We start from the raw sequence: 25,516 nt of genomic DNA, 5'->3' as shown, positions 1-25,516 counted from the left end.
TCAGTGCATTGGTTTTAAGTTGCACATTTCTGTGTTCAGCTTACATTAATGCATCTTTCATGAAGAAAGCAGTGGCTGAAATTCATACCCCCAGTATAGAGCATGTTCCCTCTAGCAGCCCAGGCTCTTCAATTATTTATCAGTTCCTTTCCAGGGGAAGGATTGTCAAACCTGAGAATGAAGTTTAGCTGTAAGTATTGCTGGTGGCCCACATAATGTGCAAATGTGATCAGGTCAACCGGGCCTTTGGATGCTGCACTGGAAGGAGACAAAATTCTGCAGACAGCTGAAATTGCCTTTTCCCAGGAAGTACTTGAAAGTGGCATTCAGCCAAAGCATTGGTCTGTAGCACATGATTTATTCCCTTCTTTTGGGTCATTGCTAAAAATAAGCTGTTTCTTTATTATTTTAATACCAGCATGGTAAAACAGAATTTATTTTTTAAGTATTTGGAAGTCCATTATTAGTGATGAATTTTTACAAAATTAAATGCAACTCTCTCTTAACTGAATCTAAGTTCTTAATTTACTGTGATCTGTGAAAACTGAAATAAATAAAACTCTGGTATATGTCTTATTGCCAAAGTATGAGGAAAGGCAAACCACTTGTTTAGTAAAAGCCATTATGTAAGTGCCTAAGGTAAGCATTGGAGAGCAGTGTCCCTTCTGTCTCTGTTTATTTAGCTAATTCGCTCAGTATTTATTTCACTCATCCTAGGAAACTGAGGGTAAAGAAGCATAAAACTTGCTCTTTTTTGTCTCATTTTTGCTCACACTGTATGAATAACAAAAGGATGAAATCTATTACTTCTAAAATCTTGAATTTCTTGTATCTTGAATTCTAAAATCTAGAATTACTTATGAAGTCTTGATTAGTACTTCTGCTGTTTAGCGTAGCAAGTTTAAATATGTATAGCATGTTTTACAGAAATGTTCTTGTCTGTATACCACAATAAAGGGAATTCAAGTTAACTAATGACTTCATAATTCTTTGTATACATGTTAATTGAAGTCATTTCCATCTGCATAGAGCTTATGAATATGATGAATAAAAATTACCTAGCAAAGGAAATATGAATCAGTCCAAGCTCTTAACACAATGACAAACGTAAAAATGAAGAATCTAAATGTCTGAGAAGCAGTAAATTAGCTTAAATGATCTTAGAAGCTCTTAAATTTCATGAAAGGCTGTATCTTCCAATAAATTAGCATGTTTAAAAGTTATCAACCACTGTGAATCACCTGGTCTTATAATACAAAATAAAAAGTACTTAAACCTTGCTTGCTGATCTAAGTCATGGCAGAATTTGATATAAATTAGCCTGCCCCATGGAGGGCTCAAGCTGTGCCCTGACTACTCAGTTGGACAGAGTATTGTGGTCTGTGTTCTATAAAGCAGATGAGTTACTTGGTCTTTAAATTTGTACACTTTCTTGATAGCTCCAGAGTTGTCATGTCTACAAAACTATATTGTCAGTAGTATATGCATGTGGATGCTGAATGCCATGGCTTTATCCAAATGTTTGTCTTCCCATAGGGATTTTATTCTGTAAATTATGTAGTAGATTTCCTTTTGTGCTTTTTACTCCAGTGGGATCTTTCTGCAGTGAGCATATATGTTGTCAAACATGGAATTAACAGTTCACCACGGTTATTGACGCTAAACTTTCAAAAATATTTGTCATAGTAGAAAGCTTAAATTTACATTGAGGATAAGGCAGTTCAGTTATAAAAGCAAAAACCTTTGCAGCTTGGAGGAAACCTGGGGTTTCTCTTCTGTCTCCTCCTGTCTGGGCAATGGAGCAGCTTGGCAGCCTGTGGCACTGGTGGACCCCACTTTAATGGGCACTGTGCAGTGCCGTGAGTCATCAGACATGTCTCAGCACAAGCTGCCCCTGCTTCCTGTGCTATCTAGTATGTAGGCAGTGGGAGAGGGAGAATTGATGCTTTGAGGCACTAAACACTGTGACTTTTGACTCCAGAATTTGATGTGTAAACTGACTCGGATGCCCCTCGCTCAGAGCCTCCCCGGGAGGCACGTGGGGTGCTGGTGGTGGGAGCCTGGCCATTGCCGGTGCCCAGCTGTGTGACAGCTGGCTGCATCTGAGTGGAGGGGAAGGTGCTCTGGTGCAGGGATTGTACTGTGGAGTGGGGCAGTGGTCACAGACAGCTCTAGTCTTGGCCAGGGGATCCTGAATCATGTTTCTGCAGAAATGGACGCTGTGTTAGCCCTGTGGCTTGGAGCTGTTGCAGAGCTAGGTCTGCTGGGCAGACAGGTGAGGAGGCTGGTGCTGGATCCACTGCAGGTGAGCCTTTGGAGCTGGCCATGCCCGTGCAGTCTCAGCTAACGTGTGTGGTTAGTGATTTCTTCTCATTGCCATCTGGACTATCAGGAAGAGTGTCCCATGACCATTTGCAATTGATTTTGAGCCTTTTAAGCCAGCACTTCCCCTCAGCTGAGGTTTTTGCTTGGATTCTGCTGGAAAGGTGGAAAGGGAAGGACTTGAATTAAGCTGTGTTACATTAGTGAAGCCAACTCACTTTACTGCACATTTGAAATGGACTGGAGTGTCTGTCACCCATCTGTGGGGCAGCAACTGAAGGCAGAGGGGTAGTGACTTCTAAAATTTCACTGAGTTGACAGGTTGTGCTCACTCATCTACCCCAACAGTAAAAAGAAAATTATTGTGAGGTTTTGCATCAGCTGGGTCCTACTCACAGAGGGACTTTTTTAGCACAGGGAAAAATAAAAGATCAGAATTCACAGGTTGCACAGCTGTTCTCTGCAGGCGTTGAATCTGTTCTCCAAATGCAAATGGTGGTGCTGTGTCTGAAAATCACACATTGATTTATGGCTGAGTACAGCCTGCAGAACAAGTTACTTTCTTACACACAGAGGTTTTTTTACTACTGCTTCAGCTCCCCTTTGTGCTCCTGGATTTAAATTGAACACCGTGAGAGGGACCAAAGCTCCTGTTTAATTCATTGCTGTGGGTAGAGTGGTGACACGAGATCTCACTGTACCCTGTGAGCGCACAGAGGTCTGTTACAATGACCCTACCTGCTCAGACCCAGCTTGTTTTTTTTTCTTCAGAGGGAGACGTTGCTACGGCAGCTGGAGACGAATCAGCTGGATATTGATGCAACTTTGGAGGAGCTGTCAGTGCAGCAAGAGACAGAAGATCAAAACTACGAACTGTATGTCACTGAGCCATCTTTTCTAACTGTTTTGTTGCAGCCTAGGTGTCACATGAATGTTGGGCAGCCCCTGCTATGGCACGTGGCCTGACTGAAGGGTCCAGTGAGTGACATTTAGGGTTTCTTTGGATCTTGTAAAATGTGACTTTGAAGTGACATCACCTGAAATAAAGCATGCACTTGGGGATCCCTCTGAAAGGGTCTGGTTCCTACAGGCACATGATCTATGGGAGGGCAGCAAAAGTGGAGCTGAGCAGCACACCTGGAGGCAGCAAGTGCTGAAGGGATTGTAGATAAGTATATTGCAGCCTCTGATGCTGAAAGGGGATATTTTCCATCTCTACTGCTCAGCACACAAGTTGCTTCCTCTTCTTCTGGCTATTGCATTCCCGTGTATTGCGTGTCTTATGATAGGCAGAAAGTAATAGCAACAACATTGTTGTCTTTTGTTCCCTTTGAATACTTCTAGACTCCTCAGTGTATTTCTGGTTTGAAATAGTGGCTAGTTCCTGCTGCTTTGTGTTCATTCAGTGCCTTGTCTGTTTGCTTGCTGCTTGAAATGAGTGTTTGCCAGATTTAGCCCTGCAAAGCCAATACATCTGTAGCACAGCGAACAGGAATCTCTTCAGATTTGTATGTTATTGACAACTGTGTTCCACGAATTCCCATTGCGAGGTCTTTATTGCCATGATGTGCAAGCCAGAAAAGTGAACCCAGAACAAACTGGAAGAAGATTCTTTACAGACAGCTTTATTTGGGAGTTGGAATTGATGATTATGAAATATTCATGCACAGTCATTTTGACAAGCATTTCTCAGACCAAGTTTCAAGTTCTATAACCTTGGTCAGTGTGTTTTCCTTTGAGAGCATTGAAACACCCCATATACACACAAAGCAGTACTGTTCCCAGAGTGTTCACCTCATTCCTTTCCTTAGGGACTAGTTAGACTCCTCATGCCTTCAGCAATTCTCTTAATGTCCCTACTCAAAGGACTGGGCTGTGCAGGCAGTGCTGTCAGATGGTTTTCCAGTTATTTTTGTGTATACTGCATCAGTAATGGAAAGATACTTAAAAGAATCAAAGAGCTGACAGCTGTTCCAAACTTACACCAGAAGATCTTGCTACTTAGTCACCTCTCACCCTTACAGCAGCTTTAGCATTTGCTGGACCCTCGCATGTGCTAGTTCAGCTCTCAAATCCAGCTGAAGACTATCTTCTGCCATATCTACTGGGTTAATCTGAGTTGGGCTGGCTCTGAGAAGCATCTGCTTAACACCAGAACTTAAAGGAAACAGGAGCAGCATGGTGCTGGCAGAGGTGGGATGGCAAGACCTCCTAGTTCCAGCAATGGATATTAGACTGGATCATGCCATCCAGTGTAACCACACCAACATACACCATTTTATAATATTGGTGTGCTTCCACTGCCAGAGAGTAGCCTTTCTGGGTACGTGTTTCTGCAGAAATACTATGATTACTAAAGAGTATCATCTGCAATTTGGTAGCATCCAGAATCCTAGGGCCAGGCTGTTCACATTGGTCTAGGCACTGTGCACTAACAAGTCAAAAGGCCTGTTCTTGCCTTTTGCAAGCTCAGAGGAGCTTTTGATGCAGTCAAAAGTAGTGACCAGTAGTGGTGGCTGGCATCACCTCAGCAGAAGCCCCTGAGTCATCTGCAGAAACTCCAAAGCCAGATAAACATTTGGCTCATGTGTCATGCCCTGTCATTTTCCAAACCAGCTTGTGAGCACAGGAAGAACAGGAGATGGGGTGCGTGCACCTGAAGATGCCCACCACCTGGCTGGGCAGAGTAGCTGCCCTTCTGCTCTGCAGGACAGTGTGCTGCAGCAAAGTACTGCTGCTCAGCTGCTGGGAAGGGCTTGCACTGCAGGTGGCTAATTGCACTATTAGGCTGCATAATTGGCTTATTATGGCATAAGAAATACCTTAGCCATGGTACCTGACAGAAGAGGAGTTGCTAAAATATTAGAAGCAAGACTTTTCTCTAGGATTCTGGTTTAGCAAATAAACTGACATTTTTATGTAGCTGGCCACCTTCTGCTTTCACTTCAGCTGCTGCACGTTTATGTCTGTGTACTGAGACCAATGTTCTTTGCTTTCAGAAAATAGTGCTTCTTTATAGAAAGGTCTTTAAAATATCCCTGGATGCCCCCTGGCTTGAGCCACCAATCCCAAAAGAAAAGCAGCAGGCTGTGTCACATCTGCGTACTTTGATCACACTGACTAAAATAGAGTGCTATTTTAGGATTTTTGAGCTTTTTCTCACACCCCAGATAGAAACAAAGAGTCTGTCTGTTTCAGTGGTACCTCGGAAACAGATGAGCTGCAAAGGGGTTACTTCAACCCCAGAGTTGAAAAGTATACTCCTCCTATGGTCATTTTTTATCACTGCAGGAGCTCTTCAGACTCGAGTCCTTTAGCCGAAGTCCTGATTTAAAGAAATAACCACGCTCATATCGCAGGGAACTTGGGATTGGGAAACGTTCTGATTCTTAGTAAACAGTTTAGGCTGGTGAACAGAGTATCTGTGGACACAATGACAGTACATGGTGGGAATCAGAGCTCGCAGTTGTGAGGCAGGTCTGCAATGCTTATTATTAGGGCTTAGGAAGGTCCTTGCATCCATGCTTGTCAGAGGCCTATCATTTTGGGATTATCATGTTTAACATGCTACTTCGGTGGATGTCAAAATGAGCACCTGGTGCATCGTCCTCTGACACTCATCTTGTTGTATATAGCGTGTACGCTGGTGCAGTGTGACTTGTTGACCCTTGGCAGATGTGAAGCCCTTGTGTTGGTTGCTTCAATTTAGACAGTACTTGGAGTTCTGCTGTCAGTCACCGTGAATTGCACAGCAAGGGGAGGTGTCCACAGACACTTGGGGCTGCAGGCCATGGTGTGGCTGCTGCAGCATCTCCTCTGAGGCGATTCCTGCTCTCCTGCCATAAAATCAGTCTATGGAGCAAGGCGAGGTGACAGTGCTAGGACATCTCAGTTATTTCATTCACCTCATGCACTTCTAGTAGCTGCTCTGTCACAATGACTGATGCTAAATTTGGATCGGTGAGAGCAGCAAGAGAACAAGAACCCTTCCTCCTGCTGCGGCTGGGTACCCGAGGACAAAACGTCATTGCTCCAAAATGTGGATCCCAGAGAAAACACGAGGTGGCACACAACGCTGCCTCATCCACCTTATGTAAGCCATCCCTTGGCAGCCACTGGCTGGGCTTTGCCTGTGTAAGACACGTTTAGATGCTTCCAGCTCTTTCCCTGCACTTAGTCTCCTCTCTGCCTGCCACACCTCTTCCTCTGGTACTTTCCCTGTGCTTTCTCAGATTTTATGTTTTCAATGCTGCTAAAAACGCATTTCGGCCCTTTTTGAGTTCCTGAATTCTTATTAAACAAACAGCAATGACTTTTTTTACTCTGTTCTGAATTTGTATTTAATTTGCTCAATTCTTCCATCTTTAATTGTACCCAGCTTATCTTCTGTCACAAGGAGAACTTTTTTATGTTCAGTGTGCCTGTTCCCTCACTGAATGGTGCACACAGAGAAGTAGTTTTGGGGAAATGGTGGCAGCTTTTGCTGCATATTCATTTTTTTCAGGAGTAAGCTGCTGGTGGAAACATTTGCAAAAGTTAGTAAGCAGATTTAATGTATGGTTTTCATGAGCTTTTATGTTTGGCTGCATTTTTTCCTAGTATTACTCTTTTTAATATCAAAAGACATTTAATTTTGAGGGTTAAGTAATCAACTCTGAATGAAAGAGAGTTTCTCTTTTTTTTTTCTCCTAGGAATTAATATGAGTTAGTCAAAAGGAATGCTAAAGTTATTCTTTGTGAGAAATCCCATCTTCTTTCACACTCAGTTTTGAAAAGCTTTGGGAAATTGTCATCTATAAACCACTGTGTGATTGTTTGATTTGTAAGCATGTAAAGTCCAGCTTCTTCACAGGAATTGTTCATAAGAAATGAGTTTTCAGATCATTTACTCCTTGTGTTTAAGAGCTCTTAAGCAAAGTGTTAGGCTTTGTAAAATTATATTCAAAGCAGTTGAACTTCAGATTATTTGAGATACTGTATGATCCAAGCTACAACTTCTGCAGTGACAGGATCTGTCCCAGGTTTCCCACATGACAGCAGTCCTTCTGGATACTTTGCTAGCAGAGCCACACGGCTGCCATCTGCATTGTCAGGTCATCCTGGATAGCCAGATGCTACTGTCCAGGTAGGGAAAATCATAGAATTGTAGAATCATTTAGGTTGGAAAGGACCTTTAAGATCATTGAGTCCAGCCATAAACATAACACCACTAAACCATATCCCTAAGCGCCACATCTCCATGTCTTTTAAATACCTCCAGGGATGGTGACTCAACCCCTTCCCTGGGCAGCCTGTTCCAATGCTTGACAACCCTTTCAGTGAAGAAATTTTTCCTAATATTCAATCTAAACCTCCCCTGGCGCAACTTGAGCCGTTTCTTCTCATCGTATGAATGATGGACCAGTGACTGCAGAAAGGCATTTGCACTCTCCTGATGAGGACTCTTCTTTTGGGAGACACACTCCCTGCATTAGACAGCTTTATTCACTACAAAGTCATTGACTGGGTTTTGGGGTTTTATTTGCTTGTTTGTTTTTTCTGTGTTGAGCACAGCTTGTAACTTTGCAAAGACCATGGTGCTGAGTAACGCTAGCGCTGTCTGGCAGGAGGACCTGCTGCTAGAGCTGTTCTCTTGTATCTTCAGCTATATTGAAGTACTGGTCTGGAATCACACTGACAAAAGGCTGAATTATCAGTTAGGAAAGTAAAACCACTTTTGCTTTCTTTTCCCCCTACCCCACTTTTATTGTTTCCACTTGCTGTGAATCACTGTTGCCATCAGACAGATCAGGAGCCAACGTGTACTAGATGGGACTCTAGGTCATATTTTTTTGGGGGGGGATGCATTAAGGATTAATTGCAACTAAACCTATCATCATCGATCTTGCTAGAGAAGTGGAGAACATGGAGCTTGCCCATACGTTGTGGAGGGGGTGTTATCCTGCTGCATCCATTTTGCGTCAAGTGGAAAACCTGAGGAGCTCTTGTGGAGGGGGTGTACTCTCCAAGGCCTGGGCAGCAGGTTTCAACCCTGCTTGGCAATTGATTTCACATTCAGGGGCCTGGGCTGAGGCAGGAATCAGGTTCAGTACCTTTAATGAGCCCAAACCAGACACGTGGAAATCTAACCCCCAATAACCCCAGTTAAATTAATGTCACATGGCCTATTAATCTTCATTTTCACAATTAATAAAATAACCCAAAGCCTTTCTTGCCACATGAAATACACTTGAAAAATTGATCACAGCAATTTAGAACCAGGAGCCAAAAAGCTTCAGGCTGCTTCCGTCTTCAAAAGTAAATGAACATGAGGGCTTACAATTTTAGGAACTGTGAGGCTAACAAGTTCTTTTTTGCTTTTTTTTCTTTGCTCTGGGAGCAGAGCAAGAGTAGCTTCAAGCCCTGATGAATTTTTGTTCCTGCAGAGCATGTTCATCTTTAAAATTGCATAGAAGTCTCCTCTTGCAAGCAGGTCCAACTGACAGTGAATCATTCAGGGGTTTTGAGGATGTGGACTTGTTACTTGGTCTGAAATGGAAGAATTGAAAGACAAACAAGGAGCCTGCATGGGTGAGGACAGATAACCCACCTGGACTTGCGTGGCACGTTTGCTGTCTCTGTATCCCAAGTGAACAAGTGTATTCAGGTCACAGCATGAGTTCATCTTGTGCTTTAATAGGACCTGGTTGACTACACCTAGTGTGGACGTGAAGCTGCTTGTTTCACAGTAAGATTTTGAATGAGTCCTTTTGCAAAGGACTGACAAAAAAAGATAGAACGAGGAATGCAGTGGCCAGGTTGTGTAGAATATGAGAAAAAACAGACACGTGGCAGGTTTGGGCTGGTGTGTTCCCAAAACAGCCACATTTGTGGCTGAAGAGTGTGTGTAAAGCCAGAGAAAGCATTCATACATTATGTAGTATTTTCGAAGCGTGGAGGATGCTTAGACACCTCCATCCTGGAAATTACTGAGAGCTTGCTGGCAGCGTTTTCATGTATGCTGTTTTTCCACCTACCTCTTTCACGGAAGAAGATATGAATATGAAAGCTCAGCAGGGCTGGTTTATGCAGCCCACGTAGAACCGGTATCAGACCATCCTTATTTCCCCAGTGTCATGGCACACAGCATAGAGATTGGCCCACATGTCTGGTTGGAGATGAGGAAGGTGATACAAAGCACATGTGCCACAGATCTCCTTGGTGCTGTGCTGGGGTAGGAGCCTGTGTTGTGCTGTCCCCAAATAACCATTGTATCTTTTTGCTAAAAATAACTTGGTGTCTCTTGTTCTTATGCCTTTTACATAATGTAGGTGAGCAAGGCATAGGAGCACAGGTGCAGAAGAAGCCTGAATGTGTGTTACTCTCGAGACTAGCTGAGCTGGAGTGAAGGATGACACTCTTTATAGTTCAGTTATATAGCATTTTTTCCCTCCAGCTCTTAAAATTCATGTGTTTCTGCAGGAGAAACAGGTGGTAGTCACAGTCGTCCCTCCCTCTAGAGCTGGCTACTTGCCCAGAACAAAGCAGGTTGTTTCCAAAGTGGGCAGCCTTGGTAGTACAAAGTGCAGTAAATCTTCAGATACACTGATTTTGTAAAGTGTCCTGTGCTTTGTTGGGTCCAGCTTTAAGTACTCTTTCAGCTTCATATTCTGTATCCTAAAATGACTATATATATACTTTGTATATACTTCATATAGGATCCTTGTTCCTTAGTCTTCAGTGTACAATCATCTTATCCTACCTGAGTCTACCCAGTTGCCTTGATGGTGGGACCCAGCATCCTGATCAGAGACACAGAGGTTGCTTGGTTCTGTTTTCATGTAGTGTTGGTGATTTAGGTGCTCACATAGGCAGTCAGAGGGCTCAGCTCAGCCAGGAGAGCAAGCAGCACTGGCATCAGTATCTTGGATGCTGGATGCAGCAGTGACCAAGCTTGCAGGCCTTCCAGCCAGGATCGCTGTTGCTATAAACAGGAACAGGGGTGCATGTAGATTAGCTGGGATTAATCTCTCTTCACAGTTGGGAGACAGGAGTCTTTAACCCTGATTAGGGTTTGGGAGGAGGAGGAATAAATACCACAAAGCAGAGCTATTCAGCCATCCTGCCTTCGCCAGGAGCCCTGAATCAAAGCTGGGAGGGGAGGGATGACAGAATTTAGCACTCAGTGCTTCTGGTGTGGATCTGCAGAGCCGCATGTCCTGTGCAGGCAAGTCTCGTGGATGACTTTTCAGGCCATAGCAATTCACGTGGCTTTGTGGATTCAGAGCATTCACTTTGTTGGACAAGGGTTGAATTGCAGGTACCCTTGGCTTATCTTTCCCTCGCCACAGATGCCTCGTGTAGTCTGCCTTGTGGGATGCTGAATGGCATGTATGGTGACCCCCTCCTCAAGAAAGGAGTGATGTGCCATTGCTCGGCCCTGCAGCACGTTGACAGAGATGCATTGAAAATACACTGTTATATTCTTGCAGGGTGTGTGATGCATTGTGCACGTCCCAAACAAACCTGATGCAGTCTCCACAGAGCTCAGTGCAAGAGTTAAGCTCCTTTATGTTTTCTCATTGGTGCATGACAAATCGTGCATCATTTTCAATGGAATGTGTTGTCGCATAGCTCACCCCAGATACTAGTCCCCTGGGAGAGAGGATGCTGGAATGGATGCTCTGTCGCATGCTCTGATCTTAGCTCTGCCAGGAGCTTGTTTTGTTACAGCCAGTCTGCTGGGCGGAGTAAGCACATAAGCCTTGCCCCAGATCCTGGTAGAAGCATCAGTGAGGCTACTACAGCGTGGCGCTAATTTAGGTGCCTTGACAGTGGTCGCGCGTGATAGGTAGTAGATGGCCGTGCGACAGCCAGGCTCATTTTCTGCTCCTCCCAGGCATTGTTGCGATTGCAGCCTTTAGTCCAGTCTTCTGGAATGAGTGAGGCGAGTCTTTCCTAGCCATTCTCATGTGAACTTGGAGCAAGAACACTTGTTAGATGACTATTTCTTTTGCACTGTTGAATTTCTTCCCATTTCTGTTATTCAGGATCATCCAGTTCATTCTGTATCTTATCCCTGTCCTTGTCTCTGTTGATGCTGCCTCCCAGCTTGCAACCTCATGAGCATTTCCCTGGTCTCTGTGCTGCTTCACTGAAATGCTGAAATATATCTCAAGGCTAATCCTTGAGGAACTCTACCAAGGATTTCTCTCCTAGCTAATACGGCTTTTTAGTGCTACCCTTTATCTCCGCTTTAGCCAGTTCCTTAGTTAAGAAGGACTCCTGGTTTTCCAATTCAAGTAACAGCTTCCTGGGGATGTTGTTCTCTAGGGCTCCAGACACTGCTGGTCATAGAGTATATTAGTTTGTTCCTTAAAAGTGTGTCACGTTGCTCCTTAAAATGGGAAATGATATTTCAAGGGGGTTTAGAGTCTTGTAGCCCCTGCTGTTTGCTTTCTGCTTAGCAGTCATTCCAGTTAGGGTGTCTGTTGGACTCAAGTCCCTGAAGGACAAGGTCATGCTCTGTATGGGAGAGAAGTCTCTGTTTTGACATACTCGTTGCCTGGAGCACAATGGAGTCTGTCTGTCTTGCGGAAGCAGTTGAACCCAGAGCCTCTGTGCATGAGTTCATTAGGCTTAATGAAATAAGAGTCAAGTCCGTGACGTCCTAGATTTTATACACGATACTTCACTTTCAGTGTCCTCTTTATATCTCTCAGATGTGCAGCATGTAGCAGATTTTATTTTGAGACCTTTTCATAGTAAGAGCCTGGCTTTCTGTTAGTGTTTCTTTGCATGCAGCTTGTGCAAAGACTGCTAACCAAATGGGCTGCAGAAGGAGGCTGCAGCAGGATCAGGCTTGGTTTCCTTTTTGAAAAGGATAGAGCATTTCACCCTCTCTAGCCATACAGGCTTTATTGCTCTTCTAGTCAGGAATCCAGCCAGGACCACAACTTGCTTCAGAGCTTCTGCTGCTTGGCTCCACTGCCTCCCACACAGGGGGGGTTGTGTGCAGGGGGAGAGACTGCCTGTATATCTGCATATTGCGAGAAAGATAATTGCAGTCAGTCCTCTGTGAGCCCTCTGGATAGCTCTTTTCTTCTGACATTCAAGGATTCTCCTCTCAAATCCATTCTTGGCTGAAAGAAGAGGTTTTTATAGCATTTGAGTTCTCTTGAACACTCTGATCTCTTCTGCTGAATCTAAAAATGTGTCATTCCTGTAGCACTTACTCCCTTAGAGACATATGTCCAAGAACTGACTTAAGGTTGTGTTTCAAGCCCTGGCATGTGGTTACAGTCTGTCTATCCAGGGAGTTCCCAGTAGCAGTGCAAATGTAGGTTTAATCCTGCAGTGCAAAGCAGGTTGGGATTCTCCACACCTCAATGCAGATCAGGTGAGTTTAGCTCACATGGGTGAACCAGATTGATTGTGGCCCAGGGAGTCGAAGCATCACCGAAAGCAGACCGGTACCCTCCCAGCTCAGCACATAGCCAAAGCAGCCCAGCATCATGCTCGGTGCTCTGGTGAGCATGTTTTCTCTATTCCTTTTATTTACAATTTATCTTCCTTGCAGCTTCCTTGAAATGATGGAAGCCCGAAGTCGAGGACACACATCGCCACTAACAACTAATGGGCAAAGCCCTTCCTCTGGCTCCCAGTCACCCATAGTACCTCCAAGCTCCACATCAACGGGCAGCTCCAGCCCTGGCACCCCACAGCCACCCCAGCCGCTTTCCACAAGCTCCACCATCTCTCCTGAACCCCCCCCATCTTTTTCACCAGTGCCTGCACCCGAGGCCCAGCAGCCACATGCGCCTCCGCCAGCTACAGCCTCCCCAGCACCTCCAGCTGCAGTCCCACCACCAAAGCGCAGCATTATTTCACGTCTGTTTGGGACGTCTCCTGCATCAGACCCCTCTCCTCCCCAGCCAGGTAGGTGCTGGCGTGCAGTGTCTAGGCAGGGTGTCACCCATGGGCATTTCTGTTTTCCTTTCATTTTTACCCTGCGAGAGGCTGAGCAGACAGATGTCTGAAGGGCACAGGCCCTGTGTGTGTGCAGCATGTGTCTAAAGAGAGCTGCGCTGTCAGTCTCTTTTTCTCCTGATCAGTGTTTTGGTTTGTCTCTGTGGTGGGCTTGGATGGGGGCTGTGTCCAGCCAGCCAGCTGGGTGGTAGGCTTCAGGAGGAAGGTAGTGAACATGCAGGAGACACTAATAAAATAACTGTCATCTTCTCACCAGGAGCACAAATGGTTCTTGAATAGCAAGAAAAATTGTTAGAGAAGCTATTTGAAGCTCTGTCTTCACAAAAGTGTGGCAGCTCAAAGGGGCTCCTGTGTGTTAACAGAGAACAGCAGAGTGCTGGTTTTAAAGGTTATTCAGCCAGAAATGATCACATAAGTCCAGGCTCTGCAGCAGATTCCCCTCCGGGGAAATATGCTCCTTCAGAGATGGTCTGAGGAGGAGGGCAGCTCGCCTTGACTTCTTCCTTAGCACTGTACACAATGGAGCAGAGTAGCACAGCGTTCATTCCAAACCCCTGCTGGACAAAGTTGTAGGGCAGAGGCATCGAGGGTTTTGTTGCATGTAATTTTACTGATCTGGACCTTAATTTGCCTGTCACATTCATTTTCTTCGCGAAGCTGACTGGAGCTGCAGAGCTGGCACTGCCTAAAAATCATTAGCATGACATGGTTTGAATCACCCTTTGGAAATACCTTCCCTCTCAAACTGTCAATCCCTAGAGCTCACAGTACTCTTGAGACACCCACACAAAGAAAGGAGGAGGTGCTGGGAACATGGTTTGCAGTTTCAGATGTTGAAATCTTTTAGTTTTAGATCTGCACACAATGTTCTGCATCCTAAATCTGTTACCAGGTATGACACAGTACACCCATTTCAGTTTGTTTGACTCTTCCTACCCAGAAACAAACAAACAAACAAAGAGGAGCAAATGCTAGAAATCCCTTGTCAATAAAAAAAATTGTGTCATATTGATATGCAGAAAAAAAACCAAGTAGTCTACTACCAGTGTTACAATCTTTGGGGTTTGGGGGGTTTTTTTCTTCCTTTTTTTTTTTTTTTTAAATCAGTCACTTGGCTTGAGAACTGTTTTAGGCTTGTGGCCTGCAGTCCTGATATCTCAACAGTGCTTTTTAGGAGGGTTGCAAAAGGCAGCTAGGAAAAGCTGATATGTCAGTGTTATTAGGTTTATGTAGCATGCCAAGGGTCTGTGCACCTACTGGAACATATGTAGGGACTAGCTAATTGGAAAGCAGTTGAAAAATACGGGAGCTGCTATTTAAGCTTTCCCTTGAAGTCTTGTAGTAGTAGTTCTTTTGGCTTGTTTTTTCTTACACCAGTGCTACTCTATGATATTAGTAATAGTGTTATTCGTACACAAAAGTGATCTGAAAGTTGTACTAGTAGAGCAAAATCTAGAAAAAAAAATACAAATCTTGTTCACCCAAAAGAAAAGAGACTAGCTGTGAAGTGCTGTCTGGGCAGAATAAAAAGGTTGAATATTGCAAATTCTGAAAAGGTTAATCACTTTAGGCTTCTTGGTTATGCTCATTTCATGAGTTTTCATCCTGATACCTTGAAGATGGGTAAAGGTGTCTCTGCAAATAAGCTATATTAAAGCAAGTCTCTATTTGCAGCAGCTCTTGAGCTTTTGGTTACACAGGGCATCTAAAAGCACTGTGTGAACAATTCTGCCTCTGACAGTTACAGCTGAAAAAGCAAGAGGAGGTGAGTGGGTGAACTGAACAGTCTGGAAAAGGTAGGAGAATAATGAAGGGACATTACACAGGAGCAGTGCACACAGCATAGGTATGAAATCTGGCTGTGGTATAGTAGCATTCACTGTAGAGCAGAGTCAGCTGCCGTGCTAGAGAGTTTTTCAGACTATTTAAGAGCCTGGGTCAGCCTGGTGCATCTTAAACCACAGCGGCTGTGTGTGGTCTGTGAATGCTTTCGTGCAAGATTCTGGATTGGTTTGAGTATCCTGTTCATATGCTTCCTCCTCCCTTGCTGTGTAGCTGAGGTCCTACTTCATGGCTGCTGTCTGTGTGCTGAAGAGGCCCTGGGCAGGATAGATCTGTAAAAAGCAAATTTCTGTCTTGCTTGTGGTGAACACTGTGTTTTACAACTACTGTTGCTCATGCAGATGCTGCTGTTGCCACTCCTCCTCCCCACCCTGAAGCTCCTGCAAAAGTACAGAGCGTGGAAGACTTTGTTCCTGATGACAGCCTGGACCACAGCTTTCTAGAAGACCCAGCCCCGCAGAAGGACAAAGGGAAACCACAGACTAAACACCGTGTTGATAGTGAAAGGTAAGGAAAGGAGGATGGAGGGAGGGTGAGACAGGTACATACCTGGATGTGCAGTCTGAATGATGAGTTGGGCCTGGCTAACCTGTTGCAACTGTTCAGAAAGTGATTGGAGAGCAGTTAGCTGCCCCTAAGCCTTTCTGGCTGTGGTATAGTCAGTTGTTCATTGTCTCCCATTTAATGATACATACTGCTCCCTGGGAACGAGGAACAGCAGTAAAAGCTAGTTATCACCTTCCTGGTTTTGCTGTCTTGCTTTCATGCTCAGTGATAAACCACTGGGTTGCTTTGGGTGAGGAAGGGATTTCCCTTCTGGCCAAATGTGCTGAAACATTGGAGATATTTTCCTTGTGGAACAGAATGCACTTTGCAGGGATATTATGTTTTGCCTAATGAATACTTTCCTGCTGCAGAGGCCCAAAGCATGGCCAGACTCCTTCATGGCCTGGTACTGCCATTCCTGAGGCATTATAAGGGGTTTGTGTTTGTTGGAGTACACTTGGGGGCACTCCATGGCTTGATGGCATTCTGGAAGGAAGGATGGAGAGGGTTGTGCTGTTGGGAGTGTCACTGCATGTTTGCCTGCAGATTCCAGAAAAGTCTTAGGGGATGCCTTTCTTTTTCTCTCTAAATTGGAGGGATACAGATTTGATGAATGGACTGTTGGGTGGATAAGGAATTGGCTGGATGGTCATATCCAGAGAGTGGTGGTCAATGGCTTAATGTCCAGATGGAAATCAGTGATGAGTGGTGTCCCTCAGGGGTCCATATTGGGACCAGTACTGTTTAATATCTTTATCAGTGACATAGACAGTGGGATCAAGTGCACGCTCAGCAAATTTGCAGATGACACCAAGCTGAGTCATGCAGTTGACATGGCTGAGGGACAGGATGCCATCCAGGGCAGGGACCTGGACAAGCTCGAGAAGTGGGCCCATGTGAACCTCATGAGGTTCAACAAGGCCACGGGCAGGGTCCTGCACCTGGGTCAGGGCAGCCCCTGGTATCAATAAGAGGCTGGGGGATGAAGGGATTGAGAGCAGCCCTGTGGAGAGAGACTTGGGGGTACTGGTGGATGAAAAACTGGACATGAGCCAGCAATGTGTATTTGCAGTCCAGAACTGTATCCTGGGCTGCACCAAAAGAAGCGTGGCCAGCAGGTCAAGGGAGGTGATTCTGCCCCTCTGCTCTGGTGAGACCCCACCTGGAGTACTGCGTCCAGATCTGGGGTCCCCTGTGCAAGAAAGACATGGACCTGTTGGAGCGAGTCCAGAGGAGGGCCATGAAAATGGTCAGAGGGATGGAACGCCTCTGCTATGAGGAAAGGCTGAGAGAGTTGGGGTTGTTCAGCCTGGAGAAGAGAAGGCTCTGTGGAGACCTTATTGCAGCCTTTCAATACTTAAAGGGGGCTTACAAGAAAGATGGGGACAGACTTTTTAGTAGGGCTTGTAGCAATAGGACAAGGGGTAATGGTTTTAAACTAAAAGAGGGTAGATTTAGACTAGATACAAGGAAGACATTTTTTACAATGAGGGTGGTAAAACCCTGGCACAGGTTGCCAAGAGAGGTGGTAGATGGCCCATCCCCGGAAACACTCAAGGTCAAGTTGAATGGGGCTCTGAGCAACATGATCTAATTGAAGATGTCCCTCTTCATTGCAGGGAGGTTAGACTAGATGACCTTTAAAGGTCCTTTCCAACCCAAACTATTCTATGATTCTATAATTCTGTCCTCCAAATGGCAGATTGCTGGGCTTATGCTGTAGACTGGATTTTCTCTTTTCTTTTCTTTTTTCTTTTCTTTTCCTGGCTTTGATGTTTTTAACCAAAAAAAGGGAAAAGGGATTGTGTATACTGAGCTGCTCAGACAAGAGGATGTGCAGCAAGCTGTCTGAAAGCAGACTGTCACTTAAGAGATGACCTAAGCGTACTCACAGGCTTTGCATCCCTCTGCTTAGAATAGTCCTTGCCTGCTGCGTCTTATCATCAACACTGGATTAACCAGGAGAGTAATTAAATGCTGATACAGCTCATCTGTGAATGTGGTGGATTCTATGTCTTTTGACATCTTTGTCATGATTCGGTGTTCTTTAGTTCAACCACAACAACTTTAAATCAACGCTGTGTGTGAGGCTCAATGCCTGTCTAATGCAGGTCAGCCTGAATCATCATCCCTTGTGATGATAGAACACGTGGATGTTTTATTTAAAAAAAAAAAAAGGAGGAAAGAAAGAAAGGCAAAAAAGTTGTGGTTGCTAGAAGCATGCTGGCCTGCAAAGAGTCTTGCTTGCAGCTGTGGCTGAGCTGGGATATTTTTCTTGTGTTTAACAAGGAAATGTCAGGACAGCCAAGCCTGACCTGCCTGGGGTTTACCAAAGGACTGGGTCCTGGAGTGCCCTTAGAGCTCTTTAGCTGCAGGTCTTGCTATGGGTAGGAGGTTGGATGTTTAACAAAGGCTTTTCTTGTCCAGTATGTCAGTCACTGGAAGCAAATAGGTGTTAAACTATACAAAAAGCCAAACATATCAAACAGTGGTGCAGGAGCCCTGGTCCTTGGTTATAGAGTTGTCATGTTCTTGGCTGCTATGAAGCCTTTCTGCACTCTGTCCCCAGTTTTGGTAGCCCTCCAGTGCATATGAGCTGGTGGTGGCAGAAAGAGAGACACCTTTGGGCTTTCCCAGAGCACAGAGGATGCTTGTTCACAGCTTCATCTTTTGATGACAGTGGTAACCATCTGCAGTTAGAACAGCTCTGTTTCACTAGGAAAAGACTTTGCAGCACATCCCTGCAAATTCAGATGCTCATTATTTCTCTGCAGCTTGGCATCCATGTCTTGCTCTGGTTTCTTATGTAGTTCACACAGTTTTCTCAGTGGTCTGGCAATTCTACCTTCCGTTTCTTGCCAAAAAGAGCCTACCACAATAAGCCAGATGTGCTGAAATTCAGAGATGTAGATGTGGTTCTGACTGTCACCTGCAATAATTGATTTCCTTCAGGATGCCAATTACAACCCCGTGGTGCCCAGGAGCAACATAAAAGTTCTGTAGGCACCGTCCCTAATAATCAGCTTCTACTACAGTGAGTAGGTTGTTGTAGTAGCAAAATCTGCTGTTGCAGAAATTTATCTCTGACCTAAAGAACACAAAAGCTCTCCTGTGAAACCACTCAAACCTAATGGAGATTTTTTTGGTTTTAAAAAATGAAATACTGGAAGCTGTTTTCCCCTTGCATCTGAGTGAGGAGCAAAGCCTGAGAACATACTAGAGAGATGCGTTCAGGTCTCCTGAACATTTTTAAGCAGATATCTGAGTGCTAAGCTTATGCAGCTTGCCAGCATTTCTTCCCGGTGTGCTGTAACCAAGTGTAAGCTCCAAAACTGAAGAGCCATTGAAGATGTGGCAGAAGAATGGGCTGTGTGTTGAGAATTTGTGAAGTTACTTCTCTTACCCAAATAAGAGGAATTGCCTGGCTGTCCATAAGCAAGAGTCTTGTAGTTAGGTCATGTGAGAACACCTTAGTGCACAGTGTGTTACACATGTGAAGCAAAGATAGTTAACATTCACAGAATCACAGAATGGCTGATGTTGGAAGGCACCTCTGGAGGTCATCGAGTCCAACCACCCTGCTCAACCAGGGCCACCCAGAGCTGGTTGCCCAGGACCATGCCCAGATGGCTTTTGAGTATCTCCATGGATCGAGACTCCACAACCTCTCTGGCAACCTGTGCCAGTGCTTGGTCACCCTCACAGTGGAAAGAGTGTTTCCTAATGTTCATAGGGAACCTCCTGTGTTTCAGTTTCTGCCCCTTGCCTCTTGTCCTGTCATTGGGCAGCACTGAAAAGAGCCTGGCTCCGTCTTCTTTGCACTCTCCTTCGGGTATTTAAATACATTGATAAGGTCCCCCCAAGCCTTCTCTTCTCTAGGCTGAGCAGTCCCAGCTCTCATGTGAGAGAACCTTTCCTCATGTGAGATAAGCTCCAGTCACTTAAGCACCTTTGTTGCCCTTCAATGGACTCTCTCTGGTATACCCATGTCCCTCTTGTACTGAGGAACACCCAGAACTGGACACAGCACTCCAGGTGTGGCCTCACCAGTGCTGAGCAGAGGGGAAGGATCACCTCCTTCGACCAGCTGGCTATACTTTGCCTAATGCAGCTCAGGATACCATTAGCCTTCTTTGAGGCAGGGGCACCTTGCTGACTTATGTTCAACTTGGCGTCCACCAGGACCCCCAGGCCCTTTTCTGCCAAGCTGCTTTCCAGCTGGGTGGCCCCCAGCATGTATTGATGCATGGGGTTGTTCCTCCCCAGGTACAGGACTTTGCACTTCCCCTTGTTGAACTTCAGGAGGTTCCTGTCAGCCCATTTCTCCAGCCTGACAAGGTCCCTCTGGGTGGCAGCATGGCCCTCTGTGCATCAGTCACTCCTCCCAGTTTGGTGTCATCTGCAAACTTGCTGAGGGTTAACCCTGCACCATCATCCAGATCATTAATGAAGATGATAAACAGGACTAGGTCCCGTATTGATCCCTGGGGTATACCACTAGTTACTGGCCTCCAACTAGAGTTCATGCCACTGTTCACCACCCTCTGGGCCCACCCATTCAGCCAGTTTTCAATTCATCTCACTGTCTGCTCATCCAGCCTGTATATCAACAGCTTCCCTAGGAGGATCTTATAGGAGACAGTGTCAAAGACCTTACTGAAGTCCAGGTATCCACTGCTCTTCTCACCTACCAGGACAGTTATTGCATCATAGACTTTTATCGAGTTGATCAAGCATGACTTGCCCTTGGTAAATCCATGCAGACTACTCTGATGATTTTCTGTTCATTCATGTGCCTGGAAATAGTTTGCAGGATTAGCTTCTCCATCACCTTCTCAGGGATCAAGGTGAGGCTGACTGGGCTGTAGTTACCTGGGTCGTCCTTCTTGCCCTTCTTGAAGATAGGAGCGGCATTTGCTTTCCTTTTCAGGAAAGCCTTCAGGCACTTCTCCCAATTGCCACAATTGATCAAAGATTATCAAGAGTGGCCTCGCAATGACATCTGCCAGCTCCCTCAGCACTCGTGGGTGCACCCCATCAGGGCCCATGGACTTAAGTATGTCCAGTTTTGCTTTGTCCGGGATCCCTGATCTGATCCTCTTCCACCAAGGGTGCATCTTCCTTGCTCCACATAATCCCCCTCATGTCTGAGACCTGGGATTCCTGAAGACCTGTCTTGCTAGTAAAGACTGAGGCAAAGAAGGCATTCAGTACTTCAGCCTTTTCCACGGCCTGTGTAACCAGGTCCCCCTTCTTATTGAGCAATGTGCCCACATTTTCCCTAGTCTTCCTTTTGTCACCTATGTACTTATAGAAGCCCTTCTTGTTGTCCTTGACATCCCTGGCCAGATTCAATTCCCTTTAGGCTTTAGCTTTCCTGCTTTATCCCTGGATGCTTGGACAGTGTCTCTGTATTCCTCCCAGGTTACCCGTTCTTGCCTCCACCCCCTGTATGCTTCCTTTTTGTGTTTGAGTTCGTCCAGGAGCTCCTTGTTCATCCGTGCAGGCCTCCTAGCATTTTTGCCTGGCTCCTTATACATTGAGATGGACTGCTGTTGAGCTTGGAGGAGGTGATCCTTGAATGTTAACCAGCTTTCTTGAGCCCTTCTTCCCTCCAGGGACTTATCTCATAGGAGTCTTCTAGGGAAATCTTTGAAGAGGCCAAAATCTGCTCACCTGAAGTCCAGCTTGCTTTTTACCCTCCTCCCTGCCCTCAGGATCCTGAACTCCATCAAGGCTGCCTTTGACTTTCACCTTCCCAACAAGCCCCTCATTTTTTGTGGGTATGAGGTCCAGGAGAGCACCTGTCCTCATTGGCTCCTCTATCACTCAGAGGAGGAAGTTATCAATGCACTCCAGGAAACTCCTGGATTGCTTACACCTTGCTGTCTTATCTATCCAGCAGATATGGGGGTGGCTGAAGTCCACGAGCACCAGGGCCTGCGAACATGAGGCTGTTCCTATCCTTTTATAGAGGGCCTGATCCACTTGTTTTTCCTGGTGAGGCAGCCTGTAACAGACACCCACTATAGTGTCACCTTTACCTGTCCTCTCTTGAATCCTAACCCATAAGCTCTCAGTTGGCTCCTCATCCATCCCCAGGCAGAGCTTCATGCACTCCAGCTGCTCTCTCACTTAGAGGACAACTCCTTGGGGAAGAGGGCAAGGTCTTGTTCTCGTTGTTGGAGCAGGATGTTATGCTGTACAACTGAACTGCTTCCTGAACTCAGGGGTGTGTTTGCTTCCATTTGTAAGAACTTGTTTGCTTTTCTGAGCTTCAGAAAGAGGCTGTAAATCTGGTATTTCTTGTCCGTTTTGATGACATAGGGAATTCTTGATTTTTTTGCAATGGTGTCGTGTGAACTTCTCCCATTCCCTACTCCATAACATCTCTAAACAATGGAGCAAGAGTTGACATGGAGCAGTAATGTTAGAAAAAAACACTTCTTTTTCTTAAGTGTGCTATCATTGAGGAATGCGCTCGTGCCTGTGGAACAAGGCTATTCTTGCCCAAAGATCAGACAGCTGCTGAGACTTTCAGCACTTACTGATGTCTCTCAGTGTTGCTATAGCTAAATCCCAGCGCAGATCTACAGAGATTAATGGAGCCCTGGGTTTTGTTTAATGGCGTGTTATGGTTCTCTAGCTTGCAATAAAAAGAACTCCCCAAATCAGTTTCTTTACCGGTTAATTAGGAAGGCAATTCAATCTCCCGGTTTGCTGTTTCAGGACTTAATGTCCTGCTCTTTAGCCTGATGCCCTGAGCCAGTGTGTTATGTGACTGCACTGGAGGAGCTAGTCTGGCTCCAAATAGGCTCCCCTCTTCCCTCCTGCTGGGTCAGGCTTGTCTAGGTCCATGGGTGGGCTGTAGGTATCTCAAAGTGAGTTTATGCTGCACCTAACTATTCCTCTTCTGTCTTCTCAACATCACTAGGCATTTATCTAAAACATTCATTAGATTTCCTTGTCCTTACATCTGAAGGGCTTTGAACTGGTTCTGTGCTTTTATGGCATCTGTTACTTATATAGTGGTACCCAGCTGCACTAGACCAAGTGAGAGAAGCTGAGGACACTGGTTCACAGTAGAAGGCTCCCATCTCCTAGAATACAGCCATGCAGGCTCATCCTGGGGTGTGTGATTCCCTTAGCTTATCTGCTTTATTAGAGTTTGGGTTTTTCGTCTTTCTCTAGCCCCCAAAACTGATGTGGCAAGAGGATTCCGCGGGCTGCCCGTGGGGCTGGCTCCACTGGCCACACGGCAGGGCTAGTGGAACACAGTTGATCCAGGTTTGAGACCTTGTGCTCAGGTTGCAGCAGGATTTGTTTCATCACCAGCAGCCATTCTGTGTATACAACGGAGGGCTCACTGAGGAAACCCCGACATGCTCTTTGATCAGTAGCTCAGACGCAGACCTCGGCAAGCGTAGGCATTTTTGGTGGGTACCTGCGCCTGCAAACACTTTGGCTCAACAGTAAGGCAGGCTTGGCAGCGTATCAAGTGTTGGAGACTGTAGTGCGATGTGCTTGTTTTTGCGTGCTCTGAATTCCTTCCAGCTGGAACCTCAGGACCACAAGCTGATACTAATTTTGCATTGTCAGACCTTGTTTATACTGCAGCAGTGATTTTCCTGACGTATATTCACTCCACTGCTTTGCTCTTAAGCTGTCACTCAGCGATTTGTGTGGAAGTTATAGATGGAGGCAGTGTGTTCACTGCAAAGGGAGATGACCCACTTTGTGCAGGTGTGTGTACACATGTGGATGTTCTGTTCTTAATGCTTTAAAGGCTGCAAGTCTTGTATGGTGTGCAGTAGAAGGCAGCAATCTCTGAAGATTCCCCATGCTTAATAGAGCAGTGACGTGTTAAAGAAATGCAGTGTCACTAGTTCAGAATAATACCCTGCCATTTTTAGGATGCAACTCCATTTTCTTTTCAGCGCATTTCAAGACGAAACCCTGCCAGTGCTTCACAGACCTCAGAAATTGCTCACTTGTAATTTCTCCAGCCTTGGAGGCTGTTTTGGGCACCAGTTTTCTTCTCCTTTGTGTGGGACGGGCTGTGTGCCTCCTTTCTGGCTCGGTATGAGAGCAGCAGTGTTATTGATGAAGGGGCTCTTCAGCAGCCTGTCTCTGCTTATCTGGGAGCTGCCTTGTGAGTCCTGAAAGCAGAGGGATCCACACCAAAGGCAGAAAGAGGGAGCGGATATGGGCCCTGATCTTAGCACTCTAACCCAGACAAGCATTGGTTGTAATCACTCTCAATGTGCTGCACTGGTTGTCATAAGCGTGGTGTCCCATATGTCATAAATGACTCCATTATCTGTTGGCAGATGTATTAATTCTTTAAAACTAACTTGTAAACCAGTAACTAGCCATAAGAAGAGCCTGAGTGAGTGAGTAGTACAATCATCCAGACTGTGTTAGGGCCTCGGCATTTTCCATCCCATCAGCCCACCATCCTCTGCTGTCTCTGCCAGTGCTGGCCGTGTGCTGGTGACTGGGAACACCACCTTCTTCCAGATTAAGGATTTTAGGTTTTTGTGATTCCTTTTATGCCTCTAAAATCTAATCAGTTGCAAGCTATAATCTTTTTTTTTGTCTCTGCGTAAAAATGAAGGCTGTGTTTGTACAATCCATATCGAGTCATTAAAAGGACAGTGACTTGTGTATGGTAGGTTATCAAGAAGGAGCTGGGTATCCGTTGCAGATAAAGCAAATAGAATGAGGAGAGGTGATGCAAAAGCTCATCAGCCAAGGCTTGGAAAAATATCTGTAATCCTGACAAGAGCAAATCCTTCAGAAAGTATTAAATTGTTGAGTCCTGGGGACAATCAGACAAGAATCCTCAGCTGGTAATTTCAGCTGCAAAGCTCTCTATCAAGATGCCTCTGAACACATAACTGTGTTACATCCAGGGAGTCTGACAAACTCCTAGCTATAGAAGTGTGTCCTTAGGTTAATTTAATTTGGGGAATGTTAAAGCATGGTTATGGTGTCTGGGTAGCTGCCTGCTTCAGGGAGCACCAGAGAAACAGAAATAATTGCAGGAGGCTAATAGCTGCAAGTGAATTCCCATAGTCGTGGCAGTATGTGATGAGGTTTAATTACAAAATGTGGGGATTAAGGCAAACAGTTCCCATGGTTTAATTGACTGATCCTTGCATGTTGGACTGGAGATGTTCTGATAGAGCTGAAGCAACAGACTGCTCTGTAGCACTGAGGCTCACCTTTTGCAGCCACTTATTTTTAGCTTGAGTGGTAGCAGCCACTGTGTGATGCATCCTTCCGCAGCCTATTTTGTACAGGGTTTGTGCCACCACTGCAGCCTGCAGGGAGCGGGTCCAGCCTGAACAGCGTAGCAGCTGGGCAGTGTGCAGGGGGAAGGCTGGCAGTGCTCCTGCCCTGGGCTGAGGGATGTTGACCGGAAGAGCCAGGCAAGCGGCAGTCTGCTTTCAAGGGGAGTCATGTCTGTCCTAGCACATCCTGGTGGTGCTGTGTCTGATCATTGTCTATTTTGCAGTGATGGAGAGGTGCCTGGGGGGAACCCCATGGTGGCAGGTTTCCAAGATGACCTGGATCTGGATGACAAAATCCCCAGCAAACCTTTGTTGGCAGCAGAACGGGTGCCCAGCAAGAACATCACCCTCTCCAGTGAGGAGGAGGAAGAGGAAGAGGTGAAGGACTCTAAGGTTGTACTCATACCTGATGAAGACATCGACATGGAGCAGGAAAAAAAAAGGTATGAAGCACAGCCTGAAGTGTGGGGTTGTGCTGGCAAGCTTGGGCCTCTTCTCAGTCCTACCACTGACTTCTCTGCACCCTCTGGGAAGTCTTGGTG

General features: G+C 45.7%; 1 protein-coding gene across 3 annotated transcripts in view; it reads left to right on the top strand.

Annotated features, from left to right (window-relative positions):
* The window catches only part of RABL6 (RAB, member RAS oncogene family-like 6), a 59,537-nt gene that overhangs the window by 26,639 nt on the left and 7,382 nt on the right, over positions 1 to 25,516 (top strand). For all 3 annotated transcript variants that reach the window (XM_010564611.1, XM_010564610.1, XM_010564609.1), the window contains 4 exons: positions 3,094 to 3,197; positions 12,881 to 13,239; positions 15,474 to 15,639; positions 25,199 to 25,417. In XM_010564611.1, coding sequence (XP_010562913.1) covers positions 3,094 to 3,197; positions 12,881 to 13,239; positions 15,474 to 15,639; positions 25,199 to 25,417 — 848 coding nt within the window. The remainder of the gene's footprint in view (positions 1 to 3,093; positions 3,198 to 12,880; positions 13,240 to 15,473; positions 15,640 to 25,198; positions 25,418 to 25,516) is intronic.

This window comes from Haliaeetus leucocephalus, unplaced genomic scaffold, assembly GCF_000737465.1.
Source record: "Haliaeetus leucocephalus isolate CR32 unplaced genomic scaffold, Haliaeetus_leucocephalus-4.0 Scaffold183, whole genome shotgun sequence".
Taxonomy (NCBI): Eukaryota; Metazoa; Chordata; class Aves; order Accipitriformes; family Accipitridae; genus Haliaeetus; species Haliaeetus leucocephalus.
The sequence above is the reverse complement of the archived record's forward strand: the minus strand, read 5'-3'. Positions and strand labels throughout refer to the sequence as shown.